At 38.9% G+C, this 26,429-nt stretch overlaps 1 protein-coding gene across 6 annotated transcripts in view; it reads right to left on the bottom strand.

Moving 5' to 3' along the window:
• The window catches only part of LOC146004093 (chymotrypsin-like protease CTRL-1), a 239,742-nt gene that overhangs the window by 36,817 nt on the left and 176,496 nt on the right, over positions 1-26,429 (bottom strand). For 3 of the 6 annotated variants that reach the window (XM_083142729.1, XM_083142733.1, XM_083142731.1), the window contains exons 2-3: positions 18,888-19,423; positions 14,285-14,347 (exon numbers count right to left, since the gene is read on the bottom strand). In XM_083142729.1, the coding sequence (XP_082998855.1) occupies positions 14,285-14,347; positions 18,888-19,423 (599 nt within the window). The remainder of the gene's footprint in view (positions 1-14,284; positions 14,348-18,887; positions 19,424-26,429) is intronic. The other 3 variants (XM_083142730.1, XM_083142734.1, XM_083142732.1) reach the window with 1 other exon arrangement.

The raw sequence follows: 26,429 nt of genomic DNA, 5'->3' as shown, positions 1-26,429 counted from the left end.
TATACCTATATATTAAAGCACAGATAAATACACATTACATCTTGCCCTCTTTCACTCGATCTCACATTCATTCTCTCATTCTATGGCATATTGCGACAATATGACAAATACAAAGGTTAGATTAATTACTACTTTGACCATACTCTTGCTATGTCTTGGCTACATTGCCTTTTACAATTTATCGTTTAGGATTTTAAGTATAAAGTGAATATTTGTTCCTTGTGCGAACCCCTTCTATCTTTTCTGAAGGTATAAATATATTTCAATGAACTATTGTTTGCTGTTAACATAAACTCTCATCTTAAACATTGATTACTCCGCCGGAAAACAGATGTCTAGGGTTGCCATAGCACTGATTTAAGTTATGCAATGATTTGATTTTACGCAGATTCGAGGTAGATAGTCGTCATCTTTCTCACACACGCACATGGTTGGATCTTACCTTCGCTGCATCCCCTCTGACCTGGGTTGGGTGAAAGTGGTCCTACAGTTTTGGAAGGCCTCCACACTCCATTGTTGCACCTCGCGGTTATCCTGGTTGGCGAAAGTGGATCAGTCGGCAGCTCCATCTGGCATCATCGGATCCTGGCTTCACTCGTTCACTTCGCAGGGACGTCCAGGACGGTACACGCCCACTGTCGACTCTTACGACACATACGACAACTTGCGCAATAATAGGTCCGTTCTTCGCGGTCACTCGTAAGTACAGATACGTGACTTGGGCGATGAGACGCACATACGCGATGAGCCATTCGCGGTTTCACATGGATATCAAATGTTATTAACTTTTACTACTTAGGACGTTGTTTTGGACGATTGACACGGGTGGACGTGTCTGGTGTTATTCTCACATAACCACACGTATGTGCACGGAGAGGGGGAGAAGGACCCCCTGGTTCTATTCTGCTCTACTCCATGGCTCTGAAACACTCACTCGAGGAAAACAAATCCAGACCTCGCAGCTAGGTCGCGCGTAGCTCACACTCCGGTGGCGATTGTAGGCAAAACTGTGGCAAAACTGTGTCTCGATATTCCAAATCATCCCTTTTATTCCAGATTTGAACGTGGTGACGCGCTACCCTCTATGATCAGGTGCTTGTTTATTGTTTCTGGTGCTTTGACCGTTGTCCTCCTATCCTGGTCAATGCTCACTCCGGTCCTTAACCCCTGGTAGCAGCCCCTCGCGCAGAGATTAGGTTAAATCTTCCTCTATTGTATTCAGTCACGGAAAGCAAGGGCAACTCAGTAGGGTAGCGTCTCCCTTTCAATTCAACGATGAATCTTTAATAATTCATAACTCCCGTAGTTCTGTTCTGATTAGGCTCAAATCTTGGAATCAGTACTTTTATGATGTGGTCTTCCGCTGGTTAAAATCTCATCCAATTCGGTCCATTGGTTTAGAAGTTGCATTTTTCTTGATATTCCCATAAGAATACATGTAAATCCGAATTCGGGCGAAAAACGGTGGTTGAGCAAGCTAGTGCTGGCTAAGGCAGTTCGCTAGACCTGTATTCGCGACGGATATTAATATTACCAATTGCAATTAATTCCTACCAATTGCAATTAATTCCTACTAACGGGCAATTAGATTTATTACTTGTCACTCAATATTTGACCGTTATACGTGTAATCAACAGAAAAAAGGCGCAAACGGCTCTATGTTTTTGGGGAAATAGTGAAGATAAGTTACCTGGTGCTTTCCCGACCATTATTGCGCTGGTAAGGAAAATAATTCAAAAGTTTAAAAAAGGCGGCATTCACTGCCCATAGCGCGGGTTACGGAGGGTTAAAGATATTGACAGGGGAAACCACGGATAAGGGGGTTTCGTTTTTGCTCTAAAAAGAATTGTTAGCGCTCTCGCCTTTGAAGCAAGCAGTCCTTGCTTCGATTCTCAGTATTAAAATTTGAACTTTAAGAGAAGCACCGGGATCCTAATGAAAATGCCGCTTTGGCAGGCATTGGCCCTTAAGAGGGCTGTTGATCAAGAAGTTTTCATTGTCAGCATAATGTTATATTGGGCATGTGTTAAGATTGTAAGCAGTGAGGATCAGTGGCGCAACCACAGGGGGGGGCAGGGGGCATTGTCCCCCAACCTAAGACGGAAATGTGTTCTAGGGAGCAAGGGGGAGCAAACATTGACGGCCAAGGTACCTGCAGGGGGCAATTACCGCCCAAAATTTCAAATTTTATGTAAAATAAAAATATTTTTCGTGAAATTTTCTTGCTCGCTTCGCTCTCAGTGTATGTTCTGTGTAATGTATTGTAAATTACCAGAAAAAGAGAGAAGTAAAATAAATTGATTTTGTCTTAAATGCATCAACAATTGTTTTGAGGAAAGGGAGCATGCACATTTGTGTAATTTTTGCTGTTGGTTTATTATGAGGTGGGTGAATTGATTGTGTAATGTATGTAAATAATGTATGTTGTGTATTAAAGAAACTTTGAATAGAGTCCAGCGCAGATATTTCTGGCATGCGATGCGCGAAACAACTAAAGAAGCAGTGTTGCTAATGGAGCAGATAGAAAAATCGCTGCAGTGCGCCGATGCACAGCTGTTACGTACAACAATAAAATTAGAGAATTCAGGTCTATCTAACGTTGAGTTTTAAACGTCATGCATTATACCAGGACTAGGATTAATATGTACTAACAAGTGGCTTTGTATGTAGCTACATACATATGGACTAAAAATTCGCAAAATATGAACTAACACATAAGTAAAATTACCAAAAATGCTGCAAAGAAGACTTCTTCATACGATTCCTTATTTGAGTGATTTCAAACAAAATAAAAAAATATATATATTATTTTTCATTGCATTAATGCACTGGTGGCGTTCTAACTTTTCACTCCCAAAACCCGTATACACTGGTATGGAACTGCAACGGCAGATAATAACATGCCAACGTGTTAAACCGCTACAATTGCACCATAACACTCCTCCTGAAGCAGTATTATTATTTCCTCTCTGAGATCGGCGACAGTCGGTTGCCTTTGTTGTACATTTACAAAGGATGCCGGCTTCCACAACAATAACAAGTACATATACTGCCACTAGACGATAAGCTGCGCGGCTTTTTCTTTTGTTATGAACCAGGGCCGGCGCTAGTCATTTTGCCTCCCTGGGAGGTGGCGGCAGATGCCGCTCTATTTCGACCCCCCCCCCCCCGATCATTACGCAGCAACGGAAAATTGAAAATCAATATATTCCTAACTAAAACATCAAAATATAAAATAAATAATGAGACTTCTTATGCTATTTTAATACTATTCAGCGCAAAAGAATATCTCGCTCGATCACAGTTTTCAATAGGCTTATTTTTTTCTTCTCTTCAAATTTTGCCGCTCTGGGCGATGGCACGGTTCGCCCTCCCCTTCCGCCGGCCCTGCTATGAACTTGGTCACCCATCAAAGCATGGCAATTTTAACACAGAAAACAATATGTATCGCATTAAGCAGCAAAAATGACAGCCTCCTCTATGCAATTTCTACAAGAACACGTGCCGGAGCCAGATTTGAAATGATGTTGGAGCCACATAATTTATTTATTTTGAATAATTCCAAAATTATGAAATATGAACAATTTGTTGCTGCTGTTCGCTGCTCTCTTGCCAAAATGCTTTATTGGGATGCTAACACCATGACTGGCTTCCTCCTTCATGAACTCGTGCATGTTGCTTAGAATTTCCCGAGCTTGGCTATGCAAGGTTTTTGATTTCAACTTCGACAGAACTGGAGGCATTATGGAATTTAACGTTCATTAGCAAACATACACTTTTACATACACACACGCAATACACGCACACAACGTCAAACCGGTCAAATACTTAGTATAAAATAAAAATATGGTGCTTCCAATCCAACAAAACTCACCGCCACTTTACCTGCCTTTCCCCTTCCGTGACAGAAATAGTGCTTCATTATTACAGTTGGCAACACTAGTTACTAGCTAGCCAATGAACTTGATCTGTATAAAAGAAGCAACCAATACGCCGTGCTATATTGCCACATTACCGTCCCTGCCGAACGGTGTGAACCGCGAGCTGGAGCGCTATTCAATTGTTTTCAATGATGTTTGCGCGAGTGTGTCCAGGAATGGAATGACAATATGGCAACAATAGCGAAGGTTTTCGAGCAGGGTAGAACACGTGATGCTAAGAGAGAGGGAGACGAAACGAAAATTCGTTTCTACGCAACGGCAAATTTATGTGTGATGCACTCTACGTACACAGTTTAGTATTGGCACGTTGCATATGTATTTTCTTATTTTACGTCGCTCCATGTTGCACATGTACGAAACGTATACTATCGTTCATGAAAGTTTACATGTTAATGTAAAATATATATATATACAGGGTGTCATTTTAATGGCGCCCACGGACCACAGATTCGTGTAGAGGACATCAAAACAAACAACTTTTTTCAGTAACATTTTTCTCGTTGGTGCGTCGTTTCGGTGCTACAGTCGTTCAAAAAAGCCCGTTTTGCCGCCTGAATGCTGGCAACCACACACAACATTTGATTGCATTTGTGACGTCATATCCCGCCGTGAAGCGATGCGTTACAGGGTTGCCAGGAACACACATATTCTGTGAAAAATTACATAGCTACAATCAGCCACATTATGTGCCGTAACACAAAACGAGAAAACACGTTCTGTAACCTAACAGGAAGTAAACAAACGATACGTAAAATGGCAGAAAGAAAATAGAATTCAAGTGGAAGTGGTCATATCGAATTTTGTATCAGCTTGCATGTCAAATATTTGCAAATTTAGTTACCACGTTGGCATCTACAATTTAGTCTATCCACTTCGTCCTTCTGATACTAGTTGTCTGTGACACACTGAACAGGTGACAAAATAGAAATGAAAGAACTAAAAATTCCAAAGGTAAGCAACAGATAATACAATGTATATTCAGAGCATTATGAGGCAAGTGGGAAAAATGATTGAAAATACAGGGATATAGTAAGTAGTAGTACGAGTAATACAAGCTCTAAGACGACTATGTTTTTATCTACGCACCGGATATACTATTACAAATGTGAACAGGGTAGTATATTCGGTACTGATTCATCATTAGATTGTTACTGGGGTTGTACTTGTTTTAGCCGTAATGTAACAACGTGAACCTCGGATACTTCCGTTATCAGCACAAAAGTACCGCATGGCATCTGGATACAAACCTGTAGATATCAACCTTGCAACGAGATTTGCAAATATTTGACATGTATTGGGCGTAAACAGCCACGTGTAAGCTGTAAGTCCAATAAAATTTATTGTTGTTGGTATTTTAGATGTAAGCTGAGACAAAATCCGGCATGCCATTTCATTTTGAATACGTGTTTTACCATTTCTCATATCGTTGGTCCACTTTCCCCTTCCCCTGAGATGACTGCTGATCTTCTGGCTGGTAGGCTATGATGTTCGGTCTACTGGACACGTTACTCGCTTCGTTTTACAGCTAATAATGTGGTTGGTAGTTTGTCATTTTTCACAAAATTTGTGTGTTCCTTGCAACCCTACCGTGCGCTGTTTCGTCGCAGGAAATGACGTCATGGATACGATCAAATGTTGTGTTGGGTTGCCAGCATCCAGGCGGCAAAACGGTCTTTTTTGATCGGCTGTAGCGTCGAATTGACGCACCAACGTGAAAAATGTTACTGAGAAAAGTTGTTTGTTTTGATGTCCTCTACACGAATCTGTGGTCCGTGGGCGCCATTAAAATGACACCCTGTATATATATATTCGGAATGCATGTATCAAGTATTTTCTGTTTTTCAAAAAATACTTTGTGGGCTTATTTTCAATTATTAATGTGAAATTGAACGTGTTGAAAAAATAATCCAAATCGTTTGTTCGAACGCAAATGCTGTAGCATCGACTTCCATCCCTTTCTTGCGTAATTTAGAAGGATGATAACGACTTTGATACTACTACTACTACTAGTAATAATAATAATAATAAAATATAATAAATAATAATTATTATTATCATTACTATTATTATCATTATTCGCAAGTTTATCCTGGTACTTGCGCCCCCCCCCAGACAAAAATTCGTGGTTGCGCCTCTGGTGAGGGTCTAACATATATATGATGCCTGTAATGTTTGCTATTAAAATAATAAACATAATAAAAAAAACTGTCTAGGTGCCGAACCGCCTAGAATTGTTTCTGTCTTTGTCCTAGTAGAGAAAATAATAACAAAGCATGAAACCATTTGCAAGGGGTGAAAACAACATTATTCAAGAACAATTACTCGACCTAATAAAAGTTTTGTAGCGCATTTAGCAAAACCTTAGGAAACACTAAGGAAAATTTTGTACAAAAGCAGTGAATATCTTTGTTCAGTCATGAATAACTGAATCTGCTACTCCCTAATTACGCAAATTAACTTTAGATAATCAATTTGAGAGACAAACGCTTCGAATTATTTCAAAAACAGTAGCGAGTAACTTCAATTATAAACAAAGTATAGAATGTATGTTGCACAGTTTGGGAATTCTGAACTGAAATGTTCATTTCTTGCATGCGCACCTGGATAATTTGCTGAAACCGTAGACAATTTTTGTGAGTACACATGGTTAAAGGGTTCTGTAGGACATAGAAAAAATGTAACTTAAATACCAAGGATTTTGGAGTTGCAGTGTGGTGGAAGCTTAGAGCTGTATGATCATGAGCGTTTATCCTAATTGTATTTACGAACATTTGGTAAAACGAACATGGCAAACACACTCAGCTACATACGTACATGTACAAAGTATGTTTATTATGCTGTTACCTTAATCGTTGTATTAATAATCGAAAATGTATAATTCAGTTTCATTTAAAGGTATTAAAACCTACAAACAAATATATTTTAAAAATCTCTGACAAGGTTAACTATTATTATCGGTTTATGTGAAGAAATATGACATCAAAATCAGCACAATGAAGCTAACATAAATAGCAATATAGAAATACGAGTATGAAATAAAAGTTACAGAATACAGGGCAAAATCTACGACTATATTCAAAGGCGTTGTATCACAAAGTTAACTGCATAAATATTGAAATTCAATATATTTTATTCGATTTTGATATTAATATCACAATTAAACGTCATTTTATGTATGAGTACCAACAAAAGATGAGGTTGCTGCTTGAAAATTAATGAATTCTATTGAAGTATGCATATTGCTATCGAAAGTAGTGTCATCTATTACTGCTTTTGTATTTGGATACGATCTTTTCAAAGCCTAAAGCTTCGAAACAGTTGCAGCGATTAGGGGGTCGAGGGGAACAGTTGCCCCCCTTTTGTCCCAGCACTATGCTAAACCTTATCTACAAAGGTTAATGTACTGCCTTTGCCCCCCCACAGTTTTGGCACCTTGTCCCCCCCGTTTTGGAACCCAATAGCCGCTAGAAATTATGAAAACTGTATATTGTGTGATCGACAAGGCCCGTAGCCAGAATTTTATTTCGGTGGCGAGCTCATCTCTTATCAGCAGCCGCCATCTAAAGACGAAAAGGTAGGGGTAGAAGCCCTGAAGGTGAATTTCTCAGCATATTACAACATATTATATAGCTAATCTTCTTCTTATATTACAATTATATTTAACCCTACTAAGGAAGTAAATTAATTACCACTATGGGCTACTTAAATTAGATATTTGTAGCATTTCGGGATGGCCACAGCCCTCCTAGATCCCCCCGGCTACGTGTCTGGTTTTCACCTAAGATAACCTTATAAATTAACTTTTATTCTTCTTGTCTCGTGGTGAATGTAATTTGCAATAACAACTTTGTATCGTATGTTAGATTACAGCCCGTTTCGCCTTATTGCGTTTTCACCTACCCCAGTACAATTTCGCGTTGTGTTTTTTCAAATTTCGCTTTTTCGTCAAAAACGAAATATGCATGCCCCTATGAATTACCCGTCAAGTGGATAATATTCCCAGGTGGGACATTTTTGTGTGTAAGGCGAAACAGGATAAGGCGAATGAGATGTCCCGTTTCGCCTTAGGAAGTTCGTGTCACATGTAAATCATTTGATTATGTAATCAAATTATGCAAACTTATTCTTGAGTACTGAAGGACTCTACTCAATAAATAAGACACAAATAAGGAATGACAAGTGTTTTCACTTAAGTACAAGGACGGAATTGTTTCTTCTTTTTTCCGAAACACTGAATGTAGATTTTGTCATTAAACAAAATAATTCTTTATCTTGTGAGTATGTATACCTATGATTTAGCGACATCTAGTGAAGGTCATTTAAGTAACTTGTTGAGCATGGATTGTAATTCACTTAAGTGTTGGTTTTCAAATTTTAAGGAATGATATTAGGGTCGTACTGTCTCACAGAGCACAGGAGCATTTGCCCACGGATTCCGCACCATGGCGATTTCTCGGTTACCACAGTCATGAAACTGAACAAAGAGAAACTTCATCCATGAAAAGGCCAAACAAAAGACAAACAAACCATGCTCTGTTAAAGAATTCAACGGCAGGACACAGAAATGGTGAATCAAGAGAGCAGGAAAATACAATTTGCATACCACATTCCTCTAAGAATATCTTTCATATATTTGGGCTTTGGTCCCTCTGATTAAGACCGCACGCGTAATTTAAGGGCCTCCCCGATGGCGCAGTGGTAATGTCGTCGCCCTGTAATCACGGGGTCCGAGGTTCGATACCCGGTGGAGGCACATAGTGGTTCAGATTCAATTTTAAACTGTAGGTCCAGTCCCGAATAGCTTTACTGTACATAAAGTGGACTTAAAACATCAACTCAATCAATCAAAGCACGGGTAATTTGTTTCACAAGCAACATTTGTGTTATTTTCTGTCACTTTGGATATTCTCGATGACGAGAATGGGCGATGATTAGATGAAGGCAATGTTGGGCGATATATCGTCCAGACGATATATCGCGATATTGAAAAAGTATCGATATCAGCTAGACGATATATGGTCACGATATTTTGGCGATATATATCCTGGAGACGGAAAAAAATATCGTATCGTATCGTCTGTGACGATCACGATATCAAATTTCCGATATCATCCATCCCTAGAGGGCACACTCAAAGTTAACGCACATGCCGGGAATCGAACCAAGGAACTTTCGTGGCGATTACGAAATACGAAGTCCGCTTAAGATAAGTTTTTATTAGGGCTGACCCGATACCACTTTGAATCGATATCGATTCCCACCGATACCCATACCGATACTTGAAAATTACAATAATTAAAATTTGTTCAAAATATTTTAACAATATTGGTGTATAAATATTCTTATCCAATTATATACATGAATTTACCAAGAAATGTGGTTTAGAATATTCAAGAATTAACTAACTAACTAACTCTTTAGCCTTCTTAAACCCGAAGGTTCATGGCTGCAGCAACACAGGCCTTCCATTTGTCCCTATCTTGAGCAAGATCTATATACTCTTTTCCATCCCTACCGATTTCCTTTAGGTCCATCTCAACGTTGTCCCTCCATCTTCGTCTTGGCCTTCCTACAGGTCTCTTACCATCAGGTTTCCCAACAAGAATCCTGTAAACTCCTCTTTCCTCTCCCATTCGTGCCACATGGCCTGCCCACCTAAGTCTTCTTGATTTAATCATTCTAATAATATCTGGGCATGAATACAAATTATGTAGTTCTAAATTATGTAACCTTCTCCACTCACCTGTCTCCTCATCCCTTTTAGGTACAAATATTTTCCTAAGGATCTTATTTTCAAATACTCTCAATTTATGTTCTTGTTTCAATGTAAGGGACCAAGTTTCACACCCATATAATACTAGAGGCAAAATTACTGTTTTGTATATTTTAACTTTTAGTTTCTTAGATATTAAACGAGAAGACAAAAATTTATGAAGAGAGAAGTAACATGCATTTCCTGAATTAAGCCTACTTTTTATTTCCTCTATAATATAATTTTCATTTGTTAATATTACTCCTAAGTATTTGAATTTGGAAACTGGTTCAAACGAGTTGTTATCAATAATTGGATTTTGATTATTACCTAACAAAAATCTAATTATTGATAACAACTCGTTTGAACCAGTTTCCAAATTCAAATACTTAGGAATAATATTAACAAATGCAAGAATCAAGAATTGCATCAGAATATTAAAATAGATGTTATGTAATCACGAAATATAGTTTTTCGCGCAAAATAAAAATAAATTTAGAATTTTGCATAATTTCCAGAAAAATTAGACCCCGTAAAAGACCAAAATGCTGGAAAAGTATCGGCTGGTATCGGCTCAGCCCTAGTTTTTTATGAAATGTCACTTTTTCATAAACTAAATTTCGGTCCATATATGTAGCAACAGGATCCTGCTTGTCAAAACTAATTTATCCAAAGCTACTTTAAGAGATTTGTTGCACTGACATTGTTGTCTTTAACCCTGTCATTGCCACACGATATAACATTAGAAAAACACATGAACTATTTACGAAACAAAATTAACTAAAGAAACTGCTCTATTCACATTTAGGATAGGACAATTATGTAGCCCAAAATTCGTACGCCCCAAGGAAGGAACTTTAAGAAAAGTGTTAATTTCATGACAAGTAACTGTGTTTCAGGTACACTCACCGGCAATAAAAAATGTGACACCTAAATCCTGAAATAGCCGCTTCCTGCAATGCGTTGTGTGTAGTAACTTTTCGACAGTAAATTCGGCAATCCCACTGAAAGTTAGACAACACGCATAACTTCATGCAGGGAAGAAAGTACCGGGTGGCCAGAATAAAAGTTACCCAGCTCAGAGACCTCTGTAGCCTGTTTGAGGCATCGTAGAACTGAAATTTGGCGAATCCACTATGCAGATCATGGGGAAGAGGGTGGCGATAAAAAAAGTTCAATTCTCCGCCACCAGGTTGAAATGTGGTGCTGTAATAATGAATATTGAAAAAACATATAAGTCAGGTGTACAAATCTTTATTGTTGGTTTCTGCCAGTACAGCAGTGTTCAATATGCGTGCCAGAAGTGTGAATGACCTGTTGGAAGCGTAGCACAGCATGATCAACAGTTGCACGAAGCATGTCCCTGGAAATGGTAGCATGGTGATCACTTCCGAACTTTTGTTCAGCATTAACGTTAAGTGATTTAGCCGAGTTATTAATTACAAAGACATTTGTTAGTGGCTGGAAGTTGCGAGTAAATAATCTCTCGTTTATTGCAAGATTGCAAGGTAAAGGCAAATCCATAACCAATTGGAGCAGTTTACATTATTACAACCCATCAAATACAGCACCACATTTCAACCTGGTGGCGGAAAAATGAACTATATTTTATTTATCGCCATCCTCTTCCCCATGGTCTACATAGTGGATTCGCCAAATTTCAGAGTTCTACGATGCCTCAAACAGGCTACTGAGGGCTCTGTGTTGGGTAACTTTAATTCTGGCTACCCGGTATTTCAAGATCTAGGGTTCCATTTTTTATTGGCTGTGACGATACAATTACATATTTCAAAATGTAATGGAAAAAACTCCGCGATGGCGTAGTAGTAACGTCGCCGCCCTGTAATCAAATAATCCCGGGTCCGGTGATGAATATAGTGGTTCGGATCTCATTCTTTTAACTGTAGGTTCAGTTCCAAATTGTCCCGCACCGTGGCAGTGCGGTCTAAGGCGTCATTCCTTGGGCTCCGGCTACGCAACGTGCACTGGTTCGAATCTCCTTGGGGAAGCGTAAAAACTTTTCTTCTCAGATTTCGGCCTGTGCATGGGACCATCATCGTGACGAAATTTGGGAGCTACGAATGAGTAGCGTAACCCTGTCATTGGAAAAATACAACGACTGGGGGTTCGTCGTGCTGACCACACTTCACCCCGTAACTGGTTGGATGGTCTCCCACCTCTGGTGAGAGTAAGGCCGGCAGTCGGTATGTAAGCACTGGACCTCACGGGCTGTTACGCCAAGGGTTATTTTATTATGAAAATATACCGGGTGGTCCAAAAGTCCCGGAACTGTCACATATCGCGAGAAATACACATCGAATCGGAAAAGGAAGAAATACGTGTTTAATAAGTGAAAGAAAGCTATTCAATGATATCACACTTGATTCCCCACCCCCGTCCCCTAGGGGTGAAATTTTAAATGGGAACCCCCATTTGGTATTGTAGAATCGGAAAGAGGACTTCATTCCGAGTCCAACGAGCTATGAACCATCCTCCTAGCTCAATTAGGAACGGATATATGGCGATTTTAAATTTTCGCGCGCAAAAAAAAAAAAAAAAAAAAAAGGTACGTATTTCTGCTCCTAATTGAGCTAGAGTGAATGCGATTGCACGTCAAGACATTTCAATAGAGTATATGGAAAAGGTGTGGGGGGGGGGTCTACGATCACATGCAGATTCCAAATGTGCAATCGCTTTCATTGTAGCTCAATTAGGGGCAGAAAATAGCTTTCTTTCACTTATTAAACACGTATTTTTTCGTTTTCCGATTCGATGTGTATTTCTCACGATATGTGACCGTTCCGGGACTTTTGGACCACCCGGTATATCTCTGTATTCCAGTTCGAAGACTAGAAAAATGTACATTTATTTTGTTTGAAATATATAGCCCCATACTTTTTACGTCGCATTTCTGATTGTTTTAGCTAATCGCGACGTTTATCTTAAAATACCTGATAATAGTATGTAATCTCCTGGATATGCCACAGTTTATATGTTCCAAAGTAATTACGAAATTTATGGTTTCTTAAAAATATATAAACGTATCAGGGTTTAGTTTGAATGTTATTAAATCTCGTTGTTAAATATACTTACACATGTATGAGGTTAATTACAATTCAGTGAAAATTAATGTTAATTGTAGATAGCTACATCAGATGTAAGTCACGTATGAATCATATTATACCAGTTATATAATAACAAATGAACCCTAGAAATAATATATAGTTAATTCTCTTCTTAACTGGAGCAGAGAAAATAAACATTATTCCATGCGTGTGCTTCAGAGTCGAAAAATCTGAAGGAGACAACACATCTGACTACATAGCTATATCTGTACGATATTCATTTTTCAGTATCGAAGTTTGATGTTGATATCGAGTCGATATATTGAACATCGAAAATTCTACGTTGATATCGACAATATAACAATGTCACCATAATATCGACATAGTCTAGTTCAATAGTATCAATATATCGATATCGATATTTTACGTTATTAACACACTATCGATATATCGATATGACGGCCATATATATGTAGCAATGGGAAGATTTCAGTACGTTTGTAGGGGTGGTGAGAAATTACTCGTTTTAGAAAGGCGTTTAGCCTAGACTTTCCAGAAACAGAAAATTTCAGTTTTGAGTTACCATTTTCAAAAAAGACAATAGTTTTGGTTGAATTTATTGTTATGTTTGCACATTTTTTCGTGGGAATACATTGTCCTCTTATTGCAAATTCTTGCATATGTTTGTAGTGATAGTAATAAGAGTGTGGTAACTGCTAAACCAAGAATGAATACATGCTATTCAATTGCCAATAGTATTGTTGTTGTTTGCAGCAAAAACATTATAATTCCTTTATTGCTATATTCGTGACTGCAAGAAATTATACCCTGCAGATGTGCTTATCTTGTGTATCTTTTCTACCCCTCCAGGTACTTAATAGATAAAGAAACAACGAAGGTTTCACGTCTTCACTACAAAACGAACCTAGGACCTCTGGATTGGTTACGCCCTACGCTATGGAAGCTATTATTTGTTTATAGATTTCGTTATTTAATGCCAAATTGTTAGGTTTTTAAACATATTTTAGGTTAATCCTGTTACTGATGATGAATGATGTCTAAATGAAATGGATGATCGAACGGTCAGGAAATACAGAGCATTCCGTGACATTCGCTACGAGACTCGGCGGCAAGCGGCCCGGCGCTGGGCGCCGAGTATCGTAGCGAATGTCACGGAATGCTCTGTATAATGTTATTTCTGGGGACCAAGGTGCAAGTCGTCTTCAGTCATTCAAGTATAACATAGTCATGTCTCTGGTATAATACTATCAGATGTGGACATATTGCTGTACCTGCCAGTGATAAGGTAACAATATTATCGTCATTATGAGACAAAATTATTTCGTTAGATATCTGAAATAAAATAATTTCTGAGTGTGTATATATATAATTGGATGTGAATCCACTTCTACATCGCAAAGTGAGTGTCTTTTCCTAAGTCTATAGTGCAAGTGCAGCCTACGCAACAATATCGTGTGTGTGTGCAATAATGTGATCGTCATTTGTCACTTTCTATGTCAGCTCACCCTCTTCGTTTAGTGTCGATAACCGCTGGTCAAGCAGGGAAGTTGGTCCAAAGAGATGATGAACTGAGGAACAAAACAAAACTTAAGTTTAAAATCACTTTTACTAGTAAAACTACCGCCGGATCTTGACTTATGTTTAAGCATCGAGGGTGGCCCTGAACAACTGTAAATTAAACTGTAAATTATTACAGTACAGTGGGATGAATAGGGAATATGCACGGAAAGATCGAAAGTGCTGAAGCTTCTAAGGAGGGTTGACCAATATAAGAAGATAATAGAAAACAAGTGTAGAGATTGTTAAACCACCGATAGAGGGAATGAATATAAGGTTAGGACAAAAACTGATGAATTTTTTTAAAAAATAGAGAAGTAGCACAAAATGAGAAAATGTGAAAGCAGAAATATATTAAATGTTGAGATGTGCACTTTATAAAGTGAATAGAAGGGAAATTTAAACTTAGAGAACCTAAAATAGAAATATGCCCTTGAAAAAATATTGAAGGGTGGACTTATATGAGTCAGTAGTGGAACCAATTTGACTATATGGAAGTGAAAGTTGGTCAGCAACAGTTGAAATAAAATGCTTCCGTAGAATTGCTGGTAAAACAATTAGAGATAGAGTACGTAATGAAAGAATCAGAAAAGAATTAAATCAGAAACCAATAGAAAATAAACTGACACAAAGACAATTAAAATGGTTCGGATCTGTGGTAAGAATAGACGAAGACAGAAAATCAAACCAATTCATGCAAGCTAGAACAGAGGGGAGGAGAACAAGAGGTAGACCCCGGAAGACCTTCGAAAAAGGAGTTGAAGATATAGAACATGAGAAAGGAAAAGGAATAAAGAGAAATGAAGATGATGACAAAGGAACGGGAGAGAAGGAAGGAGTGGAGAAAGACAGAAGTGATAAGATAAAGAAGAAGACGAGGTAGAATTCAAAGAGATTAAAAAGAAGATAATATGGACTTGAAAATGTGTTACAAGGAGAAATATTCACTTTAGAAAATGAACAGAAAGGATTTTATAAACTTAAGGAGAGACTAAAATAGAAACATGCACTTAGAAAGATGTTGAAGGATGGAATTATGCACATAGGAACAAGTCAAAGAGACCCAAGAAGAACCAGAAGGCCTATATGTGCCTCAATAGAAAAACAAATGAGAGATATATGTGAACTGAACTGAAGCGCGGGAAATATTTACTAGGATACTTAAATGAAAAATATGCCTTATACTCAATTTAATTAGAAGATTATTGAGAACCCACGCTACTCTCCAGGCTGAAAGTTAATTTGAAAAGAAAGATCCTCAAGATTGAAGGACAGACTATGAAAGGGATACATTCATGACTGCGGACACAAAGCCCATTTTTGCAAGATGATTTCGGTAAATCTGACGTCACGTTTTAGTAGTATTACAGTAGTTTAGTATCTCCAAATAATCACACATGGATGCTATGTAGAGATGTGAATCTTTCTTCGTCGGTGGTTTCCAATGTATAATAATTAATTATTAACAACAAGAAACTAATAAACTAATAACACTATTAATACTAGCAAATAAACTAGAAGTTGAGCATTAAGTTAAGAACGTTAACATTACTATTTTTTTCAATCACGAGGTAATGAAGTTTGTACGACTGTCTCATGGAAAAGAAACAAATAAAGTTAAAACGTACAATCCGCCATCTACCGACAGTTTTTGGTAATTCCACGTTAGGTTTCAAAATACTATTACATATATTATACAGGTTATCAACTTTTATAGCTTTTAGAACAAACAAGGTTTTTATCCTAGTAGATTTAGTAATCAGCAATGATTAAATGACAATATCATATAGGCCATTCTTGCTGTTTTTCTAGTCTCCAGTCACTATAGTCCACGAATATATTGCAGTTGTAATTCATAACTGTTTAAATATAAATAGTTTTAAAAAATAAAAATATGTAGGTTACAAGCAAACAGCACATTTCTATACACTGCTGCCTACAAATACCTATCGTATTGCATAATACAGGGTGCTCAAATAGTCACGCGAGATTATCAACGTACGTAAATTTTGTATACAAAGCGATAGAGACGTGAATCTCACATTGGGTATTAACTTCGTCTATTTCAATACTTTTTGAACATTAAATAAGAAAATTATGCTGTACATAAACGTTCCGTGAGGGGAAAATGTCACTATGTAATAAAGTTTTTGTACGAAGTGAAAACAAACAAAGATAAAAACAGATGTGGCTTGCAAAACTTTTCAATGTGTATCAATGGTGTTTGTGAGTATTTACCGAATTGAAAAAAGAACGATAAATGTTTAAGCATTTTATTCCTTACAGACGATTTATGGTGTTTATTATGGCATATTCATAAAAAAAGTAATCCTTTCGAAATTACTAGTTGTAGTGGCAACATTGATTGTGTCAGAGGGCAGTACCAAGTTTGCCATGTATATACCGGACACTGTTTCGGAATAGGCGTCACATAATTTCGTAAATAAGAACTTTTTTGGAACCGGTGCAAAAATTCAGCAAATATGGAGTATTATGCTAGTTCTTATACTAATTAAATTATAACGATCTGGATGAAGAAATTATGTTTCTCGTGTCCCTTCGAAAATGTGAGAGCCACATCAAAAAATGTTTGTTATTTGTATTTACAAACCCTATAGTACTGCAGAACCTCCAGCGATATTTGGCTTCTGATTGGCTGCCATTCCGAAAGTTAATGCAGCGTTCCTTCAAGTTAACGCTAGATGGCAGGGTTCAAATTAACAGTGGAGATTTCAAATATCCATTCCAACAAGATAAGAAACCCATTAATACTAAGCTTGGTATTTTAGCACAATTATTTAAATCAATGTTTTAGAAGACAGAAATCAGAACTCATCTTGAAGTGAATGATCACATCAGTGCAAACATTGAAACTACCAATGACAATTGAGAAAATTATGTATGTTTAAAGAATATCATTTTAAACATTATATTTATTATATAAACGTATATTTCTTATCATAATTTCGACAATCTGATTACAAACTTTATTACTATATAATCACGAGTCTTATTTTTCCATACGAAGAAACAAGGAACAATGGACACGGAACATAAACACTTCCGGTGCACACAGCCAATAAGAAAGCTTTATATACCTCTGGTTCTGCAGCACTATCGGGTTTGTAAATATGCAACCGGGACTGCGATTTTCAGTCAGAAGGGATCTGATTACCACACGGCAGACTCAGGTACGATTACCGAGATGGGTGATCCAAGGTCGAACTTTTCCCACCTTATCCTATACACATAACGGCTCTGGGGTTCGCCCAACCTCAAATGGGGAACCTTGGGGCAATCCTGGGAGTAAAGGTGACCAAAGCGTGGTGCTAATCACATCACCTCCAAGAATGGCCAAGATCGAGAATGGGTGGGGTCCTACCTTCGCATCCTTCACGACACGGTGCGATGTGCACGGGGAACTTCACTACTTTACTACCAAATTAATCTACATACAGGGCGTTCTGGTTAAAAATAACTGATTACGATCCGAAAAGTACTCCTTATATTGTCTCGTAGTGAAGCTCAGTCGATAGAACATCGATCCCAGATTTCAGTAGTCCACTTGTACGATCAATCGTGCTGCAGAGTCACGCATGCACAGAAACTACCTGGCCACCGAGGTCCCCAGATTTGACACCATTATACTTTTTATCATGGGGCTCCATAAAGAGGTGTACAGGAGGACATTTTACGATTTGGGTGATTTGAGACAGCGTGTCGTTGCGTTAATAATACATCAAATGCTGGTCAACACTTGGCATGAACTTGAGTATCGTTTGGATATCTGTCAAGCTACAAATTGTGAGGTATACAGGGTCAACGAATAAGGTGTGCTTTATACAGCGTATATTGATACACCTGTAGATTGAATTATATTTTCTGCAAATATGCTGTACAAAGAAACAAACTGCCGAGTACTAATTGAGGTGAGTGTATCAGCGTACATAAAAACATTCTGAGTTACTTTGTACACCCAACGGCAAAAGAAACAGTAGGCGAATTGTCCACCACCATTTTCATTCGGTCTGTATTACACAATGTGATTACAATGAATTGAAATTGACGTCAATTAGCAGAGAACAATGCCTGCTTCGAACCAACACAGTTTCATTCCCTGAAACAACACAGGAGGATGTACATGTAAAATGAAAAAGTAATGCAAATAGTGGTGGACAATTTGCCTACCGTTATCTTTGCCGTTGACTGTACGTACAAAACCGGGACAAGAAAGTTAATAAACTTTACAGAAGCTAAAATATATGTGTATTTCTGTATACCTCTAGCTCGGACACCCTGTGTAGATGTCGCTCGATCCATCTGTTATTTGTAATATTAGTGGTACCGCTGTGCATGCACTATAGGGGTCAACACAGAGTGCAGAAGCACAATTATTAATAAAAGTATAAGTTTCGTGGAGAGTTGCATCAAAATGATGCAAGGGAAAGGTTTGGAGCAACAATAAGAGCATGTTCTCACAATACTTAAGTAACTCATACAATATATATCTTGTACATTTTAATGTATTGATAGAAATGAAACCTGACTCACCTCTAACATCCTCCGGAGAAAGATCCTGCAGGCCGTGACCGTGCGGGTGGTACGGGACATCAGGGTCCCTGAACACAAGCCTGGGACTCCTGGGTCCCATCGGAGGCCCCCAAGGCTCCCTGGGCGGAGGCAGCTGCCCTCCCGACGGAGGGAACAGGGGCGGTGGCGGCGGGGGAAGCAAAGGAGGCGGTGGTCTCGGTGGGGGCAGCACCAGTCGACCAGGCTCCCGTCCGTAGTACCCGGGAAACCTGACGTAACGTCTCGACCGCGCACCGGCGCCATCTGTTGATGAGTTTGTGAACTTTTCCATCTCGTCCAATCCGAGGGTGCCTTGAGTCTCGTCTTCGATCCCCGGCGGGTCTTCAACGATGCTGAACCTCCGTATCTCCAATGCCCTGTTCCGTCTGTTCTTGAGAGTGGCTACGTCGGACGAGGAACTCCACCGAGCTGTGTTTGACCAAGTGCTCACTAGAGGCGCCACCAGTATGAGAAGCAGGAAGGTCATCGCTACTGGGCCTGAGCCAGAGGTTGTCCTGCTGTAAAGAGAAAAAAACGTGTGCAGGTCAGAACAACGTTACCGTACCTTGGAGTAACACTGAATAATACATCCTGTATTTTAATAAGTAAGTAGTCAGCAGTGCTTGAAATGAGCATGGGGATTTTATTAGAAATACGGTACGTTAGTACACAGTACTCGAATTCTGTACTAATTTTCCCCCTACTTATACTAACGTGGCGGCGATTATTTGGGGAGGGGGTGTCGTGGGGGCTACACCCCACTTTTTGCCACTTTTGTCCCGCACGATAGCTTCTTCTCTTAATGCTAAGCCTTGTCTACCAAGGAAAAGTCAATTTTCCTTTCCCACCGTAGTTTTGTCACCCAATCGCCGCTACTGTATGCTACTATTTATAATCTTTGAGGACAGGGGACAATATGTGATTGATTTCTACACTGGAATGACTTACCGAGTTTTGGACCATTTCTATAAAGGCTGCTGCTTTGATTTTTTTCTGCTTCCAATCTGCTTCTTTGTGTAGTACTGTTAAGTTGAACAACATACACAAAAAAAAATATACGAGCAATTTGGTAGACTTGCAAAACCGAAAATATTGCTATTGTTGATAATGTATAGTATTGTCTATTTAACATATAACTTACACTGATAATATTATGATAGAAAAACTATCCACAAGATATACATACAACTATATATAGTCTCGGTCTATCAGTCTATAAAATTTGACCCTCGTTTGATTTTTTTACCTCTGGTAAATTCATGCACGGAAGGATGAACAGACCGACAAGATCTTCGTTGCATCCTCGAATTCTAGCTGTCAGTGCGAACATTGTTTATCCGCCGTGTCATCTGTGATCTTTTCACACGAATCGACTTCTTCATCATCCAGGAAACAATTAGAATGCCGAAGATCAAAGAAAATTCACCGACAAGCCCGCAGTCTCCTACTGCAGCGACACAACAAAATTCAATGATACAGTAAAACCTCGTTAATGCGGACCCCGATAAGCCGGACAGGCAGAAGGTAAAAAAAAAAAAGAATGCAAGGTTTTAAATGTACAGTATTGCTTTACATTTTACTTTAGGCCTATGCCCTTTAAATACACCATAATATACGTGTTTTGTTGCTATAAACGGAGTTTTAATGCACTTTCTACTGTTGTTTTAGGTTGTTTTAGTTAATCTGGACTTTTGTTAAACCGGTCAACTTATCCCACCATTAGTTCGGATTAACGAGGTTTTACTGTAATTTTATTATATGTTAAAGATACGTTCCTCAAATTCAATTCTTGTGCGAGTTTAATCCACTTTACGGTTAGGATTATTTATTTTTGCAACATCTAATTTTAGTCTAATCCTTGCCAGATTCCGTGCAAACAAATTTTCAACAACACTACTGACTCACTTAATCGGGTGGATGTGAAGATTAAGAGACCATTTTATTGTTGAGTTGTAACACTAAATATAGTGAATCCGATACAGGAAATGCTTGAGGAACTTTCATGCAAGCGCTCCGTATGGTCCGAGCGTCCCGCCTGCACCTCAAGGCCAGCAAGCAGCGGAACAGAAGTGAGGAAGGTGTCCATCTTTTGACGGAAACAGTGGATCTATTTTTGGATGATTTTTTTTCGGCAACTACTACTCACAAATCGTGTGAGGAGTGGTTTCCCAGTGCACAGACGCGACCGACGAAGCCTCCTGCCTCGTTCACTTCCTCTCTCTAGATCCTCTTACAAAGCTACAGTGCCACCGCCGCTCGCTCTGCAGCGTACGCGTGCTGAAAGTGGCACGTGCGGTGTGTATTCTTATCTATCATGTATTCATAATCGTCCTGCCCCACACACAGATCCCAAAATGGAACGACTGGCACAAATATATTGCCTCCAGTAACATATTATAGTGCATAAAGTGGTAATGATGCATTTTTAGAGCATAAAAATACACAGAAGGATACGTTTATCGGCTGTTCTGTGGGCTGTACTAAAAATGCATCAACTGGGAAGACCAGACATGACCATTTAAAACAAACCACAATTACATGTTTAAGTGTGTCAATTGATCCACGAAAAATGCATCAAGCTTGGTTTGATGTATTTCGAGTTGTGTACACTATTGTATCTAATCTGTTAGTGACGTCACCACACTTTCTGGCGGATGGCTTCCAAAGACTTACAGTTTGCCATATCTTCAAATTACACGAACCAAAAAAGGAATCATTATTCAATAATGGGAAGTTTCAGCATTGGAGTTAAATCTTTACAGATTCAAACATTGCATTGGTAATGTGCTAAATTTTAGGTTCGAACGTCCATGGCTACAGGGGTTAGTAGTACGTGCTCCGAAACCAGAGATCCTCGGTTCGAATCCTGCAATCATTAGCTACTTATCTTTACACTTTTGTTTCTATCATGAAATCTGCCAATTTCGCCTACATTTTTACTGGGTGGGCCAGAATCGTGATTTGCCTCATTTTGGGTAGACCATAACTTGCTTTGGTTGTTACGTACCCAACTAATAGATGAAAAGAGGAGTTTAAAAAAATTGATACTAGATGGCAGCACGAAGCCAAAGGAGAAAACTTATTAATAACTTATATAAAATTGATGAAACGGCGACGAAACGTAAATTGAAATTTAAGTAACAAAGGCTAGTAATAAAGAAAGAGGTAAGTTGACAAAAAAATGTATATATGCAGTACTATTTTAAGATATATTCAAAGCCTCGTAAATAATAAATGTATAAATTGTGAGAAAGTATCGGAGAAGAAGAAAAATCTGTTATACTGCTTTTCCGGATTCTCTGGAGTAGCGACGCGCAGAGGGGAAAGCTTGTGGCCGGGGCCAGACTAGGTGGGGAAGGGTGCGGGATGAAAGCAACGAAGTGCTGCTTTGTATAACGGCCGTAAAGCAAAACGCTTTCTGCTGCCAATTTCTTATTTTATTCTTAACAATGGCCAGTGTATTGTTTTACACAAATAACAAATAATATTGACGTTTATTTGTCTTTTGATGCTACGAAGAACAGAAAAAAATTAAAACAAATTTAAACATACATTTTCAAAAAACATGCAAATAACCACAAACTATGAAACATCATGTATCAAAATGTGTTTTAAACAAGTCTGAAAAATATGTTTCAAACACTTTGTTTTAAACATTTGTAAAAAAAAACAAAGCCATGTGTTTCAAACAAGTTGTTCTCGAACACATTCAACACTATGAGGCGCTCACCTGAATGCAGAGTTCCCCTAGACTTGCGAGCTGACATGTTTACTACGGAACTACTGGATCGCGAATGAGCCCCCTCCCGTGGATGCCCCTCCCCTCCGCGCGTTCATTGGACGAGGCGCACACCCTTCAACATGCGCACAGAACGCGTTCGCGTTTTCTTACTCCAGAGAATCCGGGAAAGGAATATAGTTGTTCGTGAAGCCATCTTCGTTTATTGGTCGTTTAGATAATTTTCGTCCCTCTTTTGGGTAATTGCGAAAGTGAGGGAGGATAAGTGATGTGATCAAACTGATGAAGGGACACCTACAGCCAACAACTATGCCCAGGCCGGAATTCGAACCCGGGACCCAAATTAAATTATGTGTTATATACGTGGTTCAATCCAAAAGTTCGGGGACTCGGTTCATAGTTCTTTACCATGACGACTTCGAAACATCGATGCACAACCACCACCTTCATTGTAACCCCTTGAGCAATTATACACTTTTCCCAGGGCTGGTAAAGCTGCTGGAAGCCATGTGATGCTGCCTTCTCCTCGGTTTCTGACGCGAAACACAACGTCTTTTGATGGGTTTTCATGTGGGGAGAAAAGTTAGAAGTCGCAGGCGTCTAAGTCCGGTAAATAGACGTCTCACACGTTCCATGTGTGGCCATAAAACTCAGAGACGAATATGGAAGTGTGGGCAGGCGCATTATCATGCAGAATGTGCCTTTGTCCACTTTGCCACATCTCAGGCCGCTTATGGTGGATGGACTCCCGCAAACGATATAAAACTTCTACATAGAGCTCCTTATTTACTGTTCTGTCCTCCGAAATGAATTCTCAATTGATAATTCCTTGGGAATAAAAAAAATCAGATCGAAGAAAATCCTGCAGTATCCATGTACAGGGAAAGTCATTCTCGTATATTTTGTTTCATGGCCACACCTGGAACGTCTGTGGTGGAACATCCCGTCTATTTGCCGGACTTGTCCCCCTGCGACTTCTATATTTTCCACCACATGAAAACCTATCTAAAGGGTGTCGTTTCGCATCAGAAACAGAGATGAAAGCAGCTTTACCACCGCTGGCAAAAGTGTATCATTGTCCAAGGGGATTACTTTGAAGGTGGTTGTGCACCGGTGTTTTGAAATCATCAAGGTAAGGAATTATGAGACGAGTCCCCGAACTTTTGGGTTGTACCACGTATAATTTAAAGCTGTGACTCATTTTCCATGGGGGCAACGGATCCACTTCCTCCCTCCAGACGCTCTCGGTCCAACCTCACCCCCACCTTCTGACCCTTCTTTCTTAAGCGGGAGGGGAAATAAGTCAATTCTCGAAATGAAAATTCCTGAATGGGGTTTGGTGATGAGTGCAATGTACGCTTGTGTGATTCAACATGGAGACAATGAAGCAAATTATCCTAGCTGTGGAATGCTTTACATTATTTTAAGTCTACTTTATGCAGAGAAAGGCTAATTGAAATTGGACCTACAGTTTAATCTGTGATCCGAACAACCATGTACTTTCATTGGGTATCGAACTTTCGACCCCTTGATTACCTGTCGCCGCCGCATCATGGAGGTGCGAGCATTTAATGTAATTAATTTGCTACATTTTACTCTGCTTTTTGTTTTTGGTTTGATTGATTGAGTTGCTGTTTTAAGTCCACTTTATGCACAGTAAGGCTAATCGGGAATAGGATCCAAACCACTATGTGCCTCCAGAGGGAGTCGAACCCGGGACCCCTTTATTGAAGGCGACGAAGCTAACACTGCACCATCAGGGTAGAGGAGTCCCGTTAAAAATGTCCTTAGTGACCGACATCACTATACGAAAAAATAAAGACACTTTAAAACAATACCCTTCATCCAGCAGCTTTGAAAATTGATTAGAATATTTTTTTTTTACCTACTGAAAATGTTTAATATGACTTAAGATTTATTTGCCTGTACGTTAAGGTCTGTTAATTATGATATTTGCGTTGGAAATCTAATTATAGGTTACACTAAACCACATATCTTCAAGTGTGTGGTCATTTATCGTCAACCAATATCTGTTCATGATATGGCATCCACCTGCATGCATTCAGCTTGGTTGGTTTAGTTTTTGTTCTCATAGATAGCGCCACTGTACTGATTCATGACCAAGAAACTTCGTTTATTTGTAATACAGAGATAAAGAAATAGTAGTCTTACAAGTATTTTCACTGTATTTTCCTGTTCAATTATTCAAAATATTTTTCTTTATTTACTGTTATTTTATTACTCCTATTATTTATTTACAAATATTTACATTCTTAACTACGTCTACTGGTAATATAAGGGCCTGCTTAGGTTTTATAAGCTCCTTTTTATTTAAGAAATATGTATGGTTAGTTGATCGAACTCTCCAGCCTAACTATTGCCTATCATTGGAGCAACAGGAAAAGATTTATTAATTCCTTGCATTGACTCATTCTCACCCAACAATATCGGACTTGCCCGAGTTGATACCTTCCTGGAGATGAGGCCTGCTCGAAAAAGTTATTTTTATAAAATTAGATATGCGGTTTATAGGTATCTGTAAAATACCGGGTGTTTCATAAATACTTGAGGGGTTGCAATAATTTATTGCAAGTAAATTATTGAACTTGCGTTAATGAAACCAGTCTAGAATGATCGAGGAATGCAAACAGTTTGTGTGTGTATGTTTTGTTAAGCTGAGAGTTCATATCCCTGCCGCTAGGCGGCACTCAAATCACCCACATCACTCACAGTGTTTTGAGCAATGTTTTGGCCCCCAAGATCACCGGACCTTACACCGTCTGACTTCTCTTCGTGGGGTTTCATCAAAGACAGGGTATTCGCCTCACCGATGCCGCGTGATATCGCAGCGATGGACATTATCGACAGGTCCATGTTGCAAGAAGTAAACTATCATGTTGATGCATGCTGTGTCCCCCGAGGTGCACACATTGAACATTTGTAGGTGTAGAAAATAAAACTGTTTCAGTTCCTCGTTCATTCTGGACTGGTTTCATTAACGTAAGTCCAATACTTTACTTGCAATAAATTTTTGTAACCCGTCAATTATTTATGAAACACCCGGTACTACGTTTCTAAGATTGTGATATTAGATGACAAAATGTTGCAATGTTAGAGTTTCCTGCGTAGCTGTACTTGCAAATAGGCTTACACTGATTAGGCGAGCAGCATCTGCCATGTAACTAGATAATACTGTATGCACTGGCGTACGCAGGTTGAGCTGATGGGGCCACAGCCCTTCAGAAATTTTGAAAAAAAATCAATGAAACTTGGGAAAAACAAAGTGGTAAATGACCCCCTATAACCATATTTGTCTTTGAACAACTTTCAAAATGAAGCTTAAAAATGCAATTAAGAAATATTTTATAATATTCCCCCTCACCAGAATCCAGCTATGTAATATCTACCTTTACATTTCCAGCCCCTCCGAAAAAATCCTGCGTACAATAGTGACTGGATGCTAATGAAATTAACTAATGATCAATTGTAAACAAACATCTCAATGGTTCTTCAAGACGCATCCCCACTACATGGAAAGCGCAGCGTAGAAATGAACGATTGATTGTTTGTGATGAGAGGCCTATTCAGAAATCAACTTGCGATTGGCTCGTAAAAACCAATACATAACCGCAGCGATATGGCGCATGCGCAGTAGCCAGCAGTAATGTGTAATCGCACTCCCCACACAACAGCAATCCATTTGCTTCAACTGAGCCAGTGTTGCCACATGAAGGGAAATTTCCCTTTTGCAGGGAAATTCGGGCCGAAATTTTAGCCAAAAGGAA

Source organism: Lepisma saccharinum, chromosome 21 (assembly GCF_977018435.1).
Source record: "Lepisma saccharinum chromosome 21, izLepSacc3.1, whole genome shotgun sequence".
Taxonomy (NCBI): domain Eukaryota; kingdom Metazoa; phylum Arthropoda; class Insecta; order Zygentoma; family Lepismatidae; genus Lepisma; species Lepisma saccharinum.
This window is presented reverse-complemented; position numbering and strand designations above follow the sequence as displayed.